This window comes from Lagenorhynchus albirostris, chromosome 9 (genome assembly GCF_949774975.1).
Source record: "Lagenorhynchus albirostris chromosome 9, mLagAlb1.1, whole genome shotgun sequence".
Taxonomy (NCBI): Eukaryota; Metazoa; Chordata; class Mammalia; order Artiodactyla; family Delphinidae; genus Lagenorhynchus; species Lagenorhynchus albirostris.
In genome coordinates, this window is record NC_083103.1 from 98,596,606 (window position 1) to 98,609,051 (window position 12,446).

The 12,446-nt window shown below is 47.8% G+C and overlaps 1 protein-coding gene across 2 annotated transcripts; it reads right to left on the bottom strand.

The window, feature by feature from the left end:
- Positions 1–435: 435 nt before the first annotated feature.
- On the bottom strand, positions 436–4,212 carry BSX (brain specific homeobox). Of its 2 annotated transcripts, XM_060157987.1 has the most exons (3): positions 3,951–4,212; positions 1,767–1,963; positions 436–675 (listed from the first exon to the last, which is right to left on the bottom strand). In XM_060157987.1, exons 1-3 carry the CDS (start codon positions 4,210–4,212, stop codon positions 436–438), a joined length of 699 nt encoding a protein of 232 aa, XP_060013970.1. The 2 variants fall into 2 exon arrangements, 1 of the variants encoding a protein (XP_060013970.1); XR_009542236.1 differs by lacking the exons at positions 1,767–1,963; positions 3,951–4,212 and adding an exon at positions 1,446–1,541 and having other exon boundaries at positions 610–675.
- Between the last annotated feature and the right edge of the window lie 8,234 nt (positions 4,213–12,446).

Below are 12,446 nucleotides of genomic sequence, written 5' to 3' on the forward strand. Positions count from 1 at the left end.
GATCCGGATCCCCGCAGAGCGGAGGGCCCAGACACTCGGTCCCTTACCTGCAGCCCATCGGTCTGCCCAAGGAAGGGCAAGGGGTCCGGTGGAGAGCCTGGCCAACGGAGCGGGGACAGGTGGCTGAGGGGCGAGGGCCGAGGGGTCTGCAGTCGCGGCGGGGAAGAGGTCCCCCACCAAATTAGGGAGCCAAGAGCCCGTGCTCCCGTTTGCGCTGCCGAAGACGCGGGGCGAGCGGACGAGCCAAGCAGGCGCACACTCGCCCCCGCACGGGCGCTGCGAGCTGGCGGTCGGGCGGGGGAGGGGGTCGGGAGGCCGCGCCGCGCAGGCCCCGCAGGTGTTGGAGGGTTAACAGGTGTGTCGTGTTTATCTTCCCGGAGCCGATGTCCGTGGCCCGCCCCTCTGCGTCCTCCCCGCCTTCCCCAGCCCGGCGGCTCAGAGCGCGTGCGGCCCTGAGCCCAGCTCCCCCTCGTCCCCAATGTCCACCTCGTCCTCCGGCTCGGTCAGCACGAAGGGACCCGTGGGCAGGCCCAGCCGAGGCTCGGCGGGCGCGGCCTTGGGGCCATGGGGGCTGCCCTCAGGGCTCTCGGGCCCATCAGGTGCTTTGGGCTCGTCATGACTTTTCCTCAGCTGCTTTTTATGCTTCATCCGCCGATTCTGGAACCACGTTTTCACCTGATTCCGGGGAGAAACAAAGAAAATCACGTCATTCCTTCAGACCCATGGTTACTGAGCTAAGACAAAAGCGATTGCTGGAGTTTAAGAAAATAGACCGCAATCCACTGATGAATTATCCAGAAGTTGTGACAGTCCCAACCTTGGGTTAAGTCACACCTGAGTGGCTCACAAGTTATTGTCTTAGCTTGAATGAGAATCAAACATCCTAGCTCTCAGAAGTACTTGTCCTGAAATAACGATGAGGCTCAAAAGGGTGTGTTTAGTAAATACTAATAGTGCTATTAATTAGAATTTCTAATAGTAAGTGCTGCGTGGATAAGTTTCCTTTCTGTTCAGAATACGTTCCTCTGACTGTGACATCTAAATACCGGGTCCAGCAAGACTGCTGGACAGCAAGATGAGAAGCAGACTTGCTGCTTCTCATCAGAGAGAAAAATCACTGGGGCCTGGCAGGGCTATGATTTCACAGCAAGTTGGGTTTCCAGGTACAGAGAATAGGAAAGGGAGTGGAGCGAGGTACTTTGAGGTTGCATGTGAATAGCATCTGGTAGAATATGAAAACAGTCCTTCCACTCAGGACAGGGCAATAGAAAGGAGGCTTATATTAGTCTGTGTGTATGTGTGTGTGTGTGTGTGTGTGTCTGTCTGTCTGTCTGTGTCTGTGCTGGGAGGGGTGGCTATGAAGACTCGCGGCTGTGAGAGAGGTTAAAGAAGAAAAAAAATCTTGTGTGGGCTTCTCTCGGGTCAAGAACCCTCTTATCTCTTACCGATTTACGTGTGACCCGGGTTACTGCCCTGATCAGAAATGGGTGGGGAGGCACAGAAATGCTAGTTCTCAAGCGGGGAGTGAGCATCAGAATCACTCGAGGGGTTTTTCCTCCGTGTCCAGAACCCGCTCGAGAGATTTTGCTTCGGTGAGTCGACAAGAGATTGGAGGTGTCGGTACTTTTACTACGGGTCTTCGGAGAAGCCTAGAATAAAGGGGAGCGGGGTCGTTGCACGCAAGAACTCCGCGGCCGGTCCAGAGGCGTTAGGAGTCGGGGGGAGAGGAGCGAGCGGAGATGGGGCCTCCCCCTCCTCCGGCCCACCTGCGTCTCGGACAGGCTGAGGGCCGTGGCCAGCTCCACCCGCTCGGGCGTGGACAGGTAGCGCTGGATCTCGAATCTCTTCTCCAGGCCGGAGAGCTGCGAGTCCGAGAAAACCGTGCGAGCTTTGCGGCGGCGGCAGTGCTTCCCCGGCAGCTCGGGGTGCTGGGGGTGCGGGAACAGCGCCGGGACAGGCACCCCTGCGGAGAGAAGAGCGGTCAAGTGGGCAGAGCCCGACCTCCCCGGGCGACCCCCGCTCCACTCCCCACCCTCGTCCCCGGCACCCGCTCCACCTCGTGCCCCCGCCGGTCCCCGCCTCGCCCCACGGCTTCTCCAGGGCTTCTCCCAGGAATCGCAGGGCAGGGGGAATAAATCGCAAGAATAGCGCTTGGAGATCTTTATCAGAAAGGCCATCTACACACACACACAATAAACAGTAAGTAAAACGGAAAAGAAAATTATAAAATAGATCCGGAGGCCTTAAATACTGTCTTCTTGGAGAAACTTCCGGAGAGTCCTCGGCTGCGCCTCCCGAAGTTTTCTTGCAAACGTCGGAGGGTCCAGCAGCTATCCTCCTCCTCACCATCCCCCCTCCCCCCAATCCTCCAGCCCCCTGATGACAACCAGTGATGTCCTGGGGCTGAAGCATGAATGTGATCCTGCTTCCCAACCTCACTAAAAAACACCGTTCTCTTCCCTGAGCCGCCTCCACTCTCCCGCCTGCGGCCAAAGGGAACAGGCCAACACTCTCACGTGCGGGGCAGCTCCTGAGCGAGAACGGAAGGGGAATTGCCGCCTCGCACGTTTCCTATCAGTCTCGGGGTCGCGCTGGGGACCCATCTAGTTCTCATTCTTTCCCTCCAACCCCACGCAGAAGGATTGAAACGCTTTTCCCGGGCCGCAGGAGACTTCTCGTGTCTTTCCTGACCTTCGCAAGCTTTACCATGTCTGAGACGCACCAAGCGGACCAACCGCCGCAGACGTAAATATCGGCTGATCCCAGGGGGGGAGCGGCAAAAACAGAAAACTAGTAGTTCCGGTATCTCTGGCTTTGGCCACTACTATTTGCCGGGAACCTGGGTGCAGCGCAAAAGAGACTGTCTCTGGCCGGCGATGGAGCCAAAGCAGAGGGGCGGACTTGGACGCAGGCTTCACAATTGCCCCTCCAACCCAGTGCCCCGAAGTCTGGGTTTTTACCGCTTCACAAACGCTTTAGCTTTTGTCGTGGATTCCAGCGCCCACCTTTCACAAACTGGCTCACGTCTGTCCAGCCCCCACCCCGACTAGGGTTGTTTTTCCGGCTGCGCTCTGCATCTGGACTCAACGAATTATTCTATTCTGTCTGGAATGAAGATGCCAGAAAAGAAAGCGTGAATGTGGCCTTTCAGAGAGAGGCACAAAAGGAACCTGGGTATTTCCCCGCATCTCCCTGTCCCAACCAGACTTGGCTGGTCCCCGCTCTTTGCCATGCCTGGGAAATCAAAATACTTTGGCTCTGGGCTCCAGAGATATCAGCAACAGGGGCAAAGGAGGGCAGCGCAGCCCAAGATTGTGAATTAAATGCTAGATGTTGGGAGTAAAGAGGGTTAATGAGCAGCCGCGTCTCTCCCTCTTTTTTCCTTACCTTCTCTCCCTTATTCGGGCCAGCGCAAACCTTCAGTCCTCAGAATATCCCCAAACCCTCCTTCACTTCCAAACCCCTGCAGTGTCTACCTGCAAATGCTCAGCGCCTGGGAGGAGAGAGCTGGCCCCACTGGAGCCTTTTGAGCTTCTGGGCTGGAAAGTTGAGTTCCTTTCCGTGGGGTGGGATAGTCAGGGGTCTCCCTCAGAGTGGGAGAGGTAGGGATGGGGACCGAGAGATGGACCAGAGTGGCCAGGAAGACCAAGAGAAAGGAAACTGAACACTGCCCATCAAGAATATCGACAAAATCTGCAGCTACCTCTTGGCTTGCCACGTTTCCTCCGTTATAGAAAGTGAGGAGTGACCCTGGATTGGCATGCCTCAAGGGAGCTCCCTGTGTTCTCAGCCATATCCCCAACCTTCCACTGTCACTTAGGGAAGGAGGCCCAGCCTAGCCAGGCCCAGCCAGCTCTGGCCTCTCCTCTCATCCGTCACAGGCTTAGGGTCTATGCTGGAAGACGTGCTCTCTCTCTCTCTCCCCATACCTTGAGACCCCTGTTACTTACCCGCGGTGGTGAGGAAATAAGGGTGGTGGTGGTCTCCCTTATGTAGAGGGTGATGGGGGTGAGGGGCCAGGAGGGTGGGTGTGGGCATGAGGGGGTAGCCATAGTCTAGCAGAGGCACCCGGGAGGCCAGAGAGCTGGTGAAGTGGTCAGAGGCCACCTCCCTTAGCGGCTTGGGCTTGTGCAGCAGGATGTCCTCGATGAAGAAGGACGTGGGCCTCTGAGATGACGCCGGGTGTAGAGGGGAGGTGAAGTTGAGATTCATCTTGAACCGAGCGCCTGCCGCAGGGCGGGGGCCGGGGACGACGAGTAGGAAGCAGGCAGCGTCTCAGCACGCCTGGTCGAGAGCCAACCACCCTCGAGGCTCGGATCCCTGATGCTCTCTCCTCGGCCTGGGCTACCCCCGGCGCTGGAGAGGCAAGAAGATAAGCTCTTGGGTAGGTTGGGTCTAAGTGTAGGAGAATTGGCAGCTTGGAGAGGGGAGTCGGGAGAGCCAATGGCAAGGCTGCCAGAGGCAGAGGGGAGGGTGCGGTGGGCGCGGGGCGGGGCGGGGAGCTGTCCGTGGTGCTGAATACGACCGGCCAGGCCCGGGGAGAGTGCAGCCGAGCGGACCGGGTCCTTGCTCCTACCAGGTTTCTCGACCTCAGTTTCTGCCCACCACGGCAGGAGCTGCCTAGCTCCCGGCCGTTTTTTAAAGAAAACGAAAGAGATAAAGTCTCTACCCTCGGACAAACTCCTCTTTAGAGAGCAGAAGGCATTTAAAGGGCCCCGAAGCAACAGGAATAAAGCACTTATTTCAGCACTGGGGCCAGGGCTTTAAAACTTTAGAGAAATGATAGCACAGGGGGAAGAGGAGAAGTGAGGAGAGAGTTCATATCCGCTAGACCCACCTTAAGTTGATGACTGAGGGATGACTGGATTGTCGAGGTAAATAAATAAAACGTTGATGATGATCATAACATTCTTTACCTCCGTTTTAGAGGATGGTGTGAGGAAAGTTATACCTACATTAGTCAATTAATTTGATCTGTGTAAATATGTCCAAAACTACCTCTTAAATGCCAGCCTCCACCTCCTCTCAAATTTCCATTACTTTCTCCTCATTCCGCTCACATAGGCTGCTATTTCTGCTATACTATCCTTTTCAGCCCTAGCACCCCCCCCCCCAAATAATTGTACTGTGTTTTTGTTTCCCATTCCCTTTTGCAGCCTTTCTTTTCATTTTCCTCCCTCCCAATCTTTTGTTTTCTAATGTTTGTCTTTTTCAAATCTGTCACATTTATTTCCCTGGAGTCAATTTGCTAAAATTAAGGTGATCATCTACAGCACAGCAGGGGTAATTTCAGCTCACATCTCCGAAAATTGCTCTAATTATTGATGTTAAACTCAGGGAAATTAAAAGAAGCCACTTCTCTTCCATCTCCCCATTTTTAAGCTCTAATTTGTTGAAATCTGGTCATCATCACAATTCCAATCACCACTGCTAATAGTAAAAGTGTTTTAATAGAGACTGAGTCCTCACAACCCATGCTATTAGATAATTAGAGGAGGTGTTAGGAAGCCAAGTGCTAATCCTTGGGCGCATGGGTAGGATTTCCATCTGATCTAGCAGGTAGAACAAATTAATTACCAGAATCAATTAGGCCCCAAACTACAGAGCTCCAAGAAGTGGGAGCGTTGTATTCCATACGGATGAACTGGTAAATGGTAAACAGATGAGGAGAGCCAGAAGAAGGAGGACGAAGGGGGAAATAACTTTAAAATAAGCTCTCGGCAAGTAAGCCTCCAAACGAAGTCAGAACTCTTTGTCCTGGAGTGAGAAATGTGATCTTTTTAAAGTTTATAATTGTAAGAACTGAAGACCGGAAAGCAGGTGGCCACGGAGAGGGAACATAGAAGACTTCCAGGGGCGTTGCTTGGTCCTTAGCCCTGGTCCAGTCATCTCCCGCAGGACCAAAGGAAAACCCAGGAGACTCGTGAAGAGGGGACTGTCCACACTTTACCCACATCCACCCTGCTGCCAGCGAGCGCTTACTCTTTCCTGTGAGTGGAAACCGAGGCATCCTGTCTCCTAAGACCCTAAAGGATTAGAGGCTATTGAGGGCGTGGCGGGTTTACAACCAGAAGTAGCCTCTGTAGAGAGCCTTCCCGAGCCGGCGCGCTCCATCCCTACACAGACCGAGCACAGATTTGCACCCAGCCTTGGGGGTGGGATTTTAGCTTCACTCTGGGGGCAGGGACTAACTCCTGCCTCAGAAACAGAAATGACAAGGTTACTGAACGTCCCTTGGGACCAGGGGCAGTAAAAAACGCCTTTGGGTAGCAGTTACCTTGGAGCCAAGGCGCTACAAACCCTTTCTCAGAATTCATCCTTACACGTCCCCCTGAGTGTTCGAGGGACCCAAGGAGGGAAGGGAAGGGGCGGGGTAGACAGCCTGCTCAGTCCTTACCCTCCCCCTTATTTCATATACTTTTATTTCACATTCTCTGCTGTCCCCCAAAGCTAAGGCTATCTCCCCAGGCCCTGCTCGCTGGCCAAGACGCGCGAGAGGAGGGGCCGACTGCCCACGCTCCCCTTTCTCTACTTCTGCTCATGCCAGAACCCGCCTGCCCAAGAGCCCAGCACTGCCGAGGGAGACTTTCCCTCGGGAGTCCGGCTCTCCAGCCTCCGCCTCCGCCCCAGTGGGAACCTAGGAAGTGAGAGACGGAGGGAGGAAACTGGACAGCTCTGGGAAGTGGAAGGACTTCCAGGACTAAGGGAGTTTTCCTTCCCTCTCCCCTTTCAACGATGCTGGGAAACCAAGCTCCGTGGCTGAGAGAGTGCGACCCCGCCGTCCGTACCAATGCAGGCCCCTGGGGGCGCGGAGGCAGGAACAGGGGGATCGGAAGTGAGGCAGAGACAGGGATTCCTCGGTCGCCACCCTTGTCCATTAAGGAGAACCCCTTATCCCAGCGCACTCAGATAATCCCAGCTAGGCTCGCCAAGGGGGCTATGGGGCCTGAGCACAGCGCAAGGGGCAGGCTGTGCACGCGGCGCTTGTCCTGGAGAAGTTCCTTTCGGGTCCCGGCCTCACATTCCTCTAAGAGTTACGACCCAGACCCTCGGGGAAATCGCGAGGTGAAGAAAGCTGGCGCGTTTCTCTACGATGCTGGCGCTCTGGCCTGGCCCATCCTTCTTCCCCGGTGGGGTGAAGGATGCCCCCAAGGTGCCCAGCCCCATCTTGAGAATCAATTCGGGTAAGTCTTAGGGTAGAAGGAAGAGGCATTCCAGATCCAACAGGCCTCCCTCTTCCCTCCACTCCCGCCAGCCCAGGTAAGGAGTAAATGTCATATTTTTATATAGCTTGCAAACAGTTTGCCCCTTAAAAGCAGAAATATTTCATTGCCTAGATTATCTCTAAAGTCTAGACCAACGATGTCTAATAAAAATATAAATCAAGCCACATAAGTCATTTAGATTTTTCTACTAGTCACGTTTAAAAAGTAGGAGGAAACAGGAGAAATAGTAATGTATTTCACTTAACTCCAATATATCAAAAATATTATTATTCAACATATAATCGATATAAGTATCATTGAGATTTTTTTTTGCATTCCTTTTTTTATACTAAACCTTCAAAATCCACTGTGTATTTTACACTTACTGCACATCTCAGTTCAGGAGTTCAGACTAGCCACATTTCAAGCGCTCAATAACCACATATGGCAAATGGTTACCTATTGGACAGCATGTGTCTAGTAAATTGCCATAATTCCTTTTACCCTTTTCCAATGTAGGTAGACACACATAGAAAACGGAAAGCAGGGCTTCCCTGGTGGCACAGTGGTTAAGAATCCGACTGCCAATGCAGGGGACACGGGTTTGAGCCCTGGTCCGGGAAGATCCCACATGCTGCAGTGCAACTAAGCCCGCGTGCCACAACTACTGAGCCTGCACTCTAGAGCCCGTGAGCCACAACTACTGAGCCCGCGCACCTAGAGCCCGTGCTCCGCAACAAGAGAAGCCACCGCAATGAGAAGCACGCACACTGCAATGAAGAGTAGCCCCCGCTCGCCGCAACTAGAGAAAGCCAGCGTGCAGCAAGAAGACCCAACGCAGCCAAAAATAAATAAGTAAATTTTTAAAAAATGGAAAGCAGTTGCTGAAGCCAGCCTAGCACATTCTCAATACTTGCCCTTCATCTATCCACTATATTCTATTATTGTGAACGTTCATTGAGCATCTACTATCTTCCAGGGTACTCACTACCTGTCTTCGCAAGCTTTCACCAAGCTTTAGGAGATTAAATAAATGCAATCTCGTTACATTTATTTCTCATTCTCATTTGACCGAAATTGATCACCTGGAGCCAGCAGGCTATAACCGTATGCAAGGCAGACGCGTCAAATCAGATCCCCTTCGCTGCTCTGAGCAAAAGTTAAGGATCAAATAAATTTTCCCCCACCCAACCCACAAGACCCGATCGAGCTCCTGTTTATGGTTTCATCTGAAGAATTATTAATTTAAAGAGAGAAAATACATGTTTTTCAGGGAGGTGATAATTAAACAGGCCTTCTCTCTTTCATGTCAGCCTCATCTAAAACTGTCATCTGAACTGGGACTTAGTTTTCCAAAAAGATAACCCTATTGATGATCAAAGGAAGAGACTGATTCCATTAGCCAAGGTGCCTATACTGCGGCCTTCAAAATAAAGGGAGAAATGTATTTTAGAAGGATCTGAGCAACACACTTTACTCATAACATTTTGTATTATATTGCTTGTTGTCTGTTTCAACTTACCTTCTATCTGAGTACTTTATTTTAAGCACTACCGAAGTGGATGACATGCCTAGAAAAAGAACAGGAGTCACTGAATGCTTCCTGCAAATGCATCTTCAAATAGTGCTTTTACACTGAAAATTAGGATGTGAATTCTATGAGAACACATTCAAGGATAGGGTATTCAGATCACAATATTCCTAACATAAGGAGGACTAACTCTATCCGGTTTGCTCGTTCAGGACAAGGTCAGTCTGAAGAGTTAAAAAACTTTCATTTTATTTCTTTCTTTAAGCTTTCTATGCTGCCTTTGGCATCTCAATGCAAAACATGCTTCAAAAAGTGACAGAAAAAAGACACCTGAAGTTAAAGGTTTGAAATACGAGAGATTACCTATCATTTCTTAATACTCTAAGAGGCATATAGTAGAATAAGAATGATGTTTGAATAGGTTTCTTATTAGTATTCCACCATTTCCTCACTGAGTCCCTAGAAGAGTAGCCAAGTGTATTACCAGAGGAAAAAAACCCAATAAGCTAACAAAATGTCTTTTAAGTATTCTTTTCTCCCATTCCAAACTATTCAAATTCTATGTCAGATTTTAAATTTAGCACCTACTAGCACAATGTACTTTAAACAATACAAAATTAGTATGCATAGTTTTAAAAATAAAAGTTCATGAATTGCTACCATAATACAATGTGAATTTCTAATGTTAGAGATTGTAAGACCCTTTCAAACTCTATTATTGGGTATAGAAATTTGTAAACATTTCCAAAAGGACTATGTACATGGAACTAAATATTTGGTATGTTTTGTTAAAATGCTGGGCCGTTTATATTTTGTTTGAGAATACTGTTCATGAAACAGATTGATATTTATGATATTTATTCTTTAAACTCTCATTGGTAATGCAATCAAGTTAGTGGACCAAAAAAATGGGAGGTACAAATGTTGTCACTATAAGAGAATAATATTGGGCTTCCCTGGTGGCGCAGTGGTTGGGAGTCTGCCTGCCAATGCAGGGGACACGGGTTCGAGCCCTGGTCTGGGGAGATCCCACATGCCGTGGAGCAACTGGGCCCGTGAGCCACAATTACTGAGCCTGCGCATCTGGAGCCTGTGCTCTGCAACGACAGAGGCCGCGATAGTGAGAGGCTTGCGCACCGCGACGAAGAGTGACCCCCGCTTGCCACAACTGGAGACAGCCCATGCACAGAAACGAAGACCCAACACAGCCATAAATAAATAAATAAATAAATACATTAAAAAAAAAAGAGAGAGAATAATATTGAATTTGTCTTACAGTGACCAAGATGGTAGATGATCTGTGTATAATATAAAAACCTGGAAGTCAGAGAAGAAAACATTGATTAAAAAATTAACTAATTTTTAAAAATTCTGCATGGCAAAAGTTATCATAAGCAAAGGAAAAAGACAAACAATAAACTGGGAGAAAGTGTTTGCAACTCATATCCCAGACACAAGGATAATTCCTTATATATAAAAAGTTCCTACAAATCAATAAAAAAAATCAAGAGTACAATTTAAAACTGGGCAAAGGATTGAAAGAGTTCACCAAAAAGAAAATATAAATAAATGGCTGTTAAGCATTTTAAAAGATGCTAACAATAATACTAAAAATAAGACTAATAATAGATTACACTGAGACATCATTAACCTGTCGAATAAAAAATTTTTTAAATCTAATTGCCCACTCTGTTGGCAAAGCTGCGGGGGAAAGAATCACTCTCATATATTGATGCAAGGAATGCAAATTTGTACAATCTCCATTGAGAACAATTTGGTAATATATATCAAAATTACAAATGCACATTGTAATTTATCCAACAGATATGATTTGCACATCATGGGTAAATTACACAAACCCAGAACAAAAGGAACTCTAGGATGTATTTTTAAGTGAAAAGAGCAAAGTATGCTAACATTTGTTTTAAAGGGGGAAGGATGGGGGAAACTACACAAATTTGATTACATATTCTATATATACCTCTGGAAAGATACAAAAGAAACTCATAGCATTAGTTGCCATTAGGGACTGAGGTCCTGGGGACTTGATGGGAAGCAGGTTTTTCCCTAATTGCCCTTTTTGTATCTTTTGAGTAAGAATCATATGAATGTAATATTTACTCAAAAGTCATTTTAAAATTAAAATATAAAAGAAAAAAGAATTATTTTACTTTAACCCCAAAATGTTCAAATCAAAATTCACTACATTATTTTTATTATGATTTTAGCTTTTCTCCATAAGTTACTGGACCCAAATTAGAACATAGTTGTTTTTAATTGATATTTGCCTATAAGGGACATGAAACTTTTATTCCTTAGTAAAAGTTCTGCAAGTCTTTATTTTCATATAAACTATACGTGATTTCAAAGTTGATCACACACCTCACTCTCATCCATAAATTAAGAATAATATCGATTTAATCACTTAAGGAAAGTCTTTGAAGAATGTTTTTTAGCAATTTCAATGATGGCACTATGGATAATGAGGTGAACTTCTTGCATTTATATTATACATCATATATTTTGCTCTGCCTTCTCATTTGAGTATCACAACTCTTCCTTATTACATACAAAGAAACAGAAGATCACTTAGGTAGAGTCATGAGCTCAAGATCATTCAGCTTTGTACGCTAGGATTTGAACTCAGGTTTATCTGACCCCAGTGTCCATACTCTCTTCATTCCAACCACATTATCTTTGAAAAATAGACAAGTAAAGCAATAATAGGTGCTGCTTATTTCTCATCTGGAATGGAACTTGAAACTATCGCCCTTGATTTAAGAGTGCAATCTCCCCAAATCTTCTCATTGGAGGATTTATAAATTCATACCATGACCTGTAATAACTAGAACCAGAAAGGATGTTTTAAAGTTTTAACTTTGGAATATGAACACACACACACACACACACACACACACACACACACACACACACACACACACTTCAAGATGTTGACGGCAGTATACATAACCAGTTGAAAATAGAACAGGGTTTAGAGTCAGACAGACTGAGATTAGAGATCTGGCTCCATCACTGCTGAATACTAGCTGTATGACTGTGGAAATTTTGTTTAATCCCTCTAAGCTCTATTGCTCTCCATTGTAAAATGGGGACAATAGTTGTATCTCATAGGGTAGTTTTGGAGAGAATTTAAGGTAATGCCTGTGTGTCACTTACGTCTCAATTTTATTTATTTAGGCTGCGCTGCTGCGTGTGGCTTGTGGGATCTTAGTTCACCGACCAGGGATGGAACTGGGGCCCTAGCAGTGAAAGCGCCAAGTCCTAACCCCAGGACCGCCAGGGAATTCCTGCATCTCAATTTTTAAAAGGTAATATATGTAATGCATTTTGCTCAGTGCCTGGCACACAGCTAATGCTTAATAAGTGGCCCTGCTACTGGTGATGATGATGGTGATACTGCAGGTGGTGGTGGTGGTTATGGTGACAGTCGTGCTGATGGAGGTGGTGATGGAGACGGTGGTAGTGGTGATGCTGGTGGTGATAAAAGCAAGCGCAAATGATCAATACTGGAACCCTAGGGCTACCACGGACATGAGTGAATAATGAATCCAACACCGTGTCGCTACATAAAAGCAGGCTTATGTAATCTTAGGAAGAGTTTCTTGTCAAGAAAAAAAAAACAATGTATTGGAAAGGTGGTGATGAGTACAAGCTATGAGGGAGTGGTCTCCTGGATACAAATGGGGAAT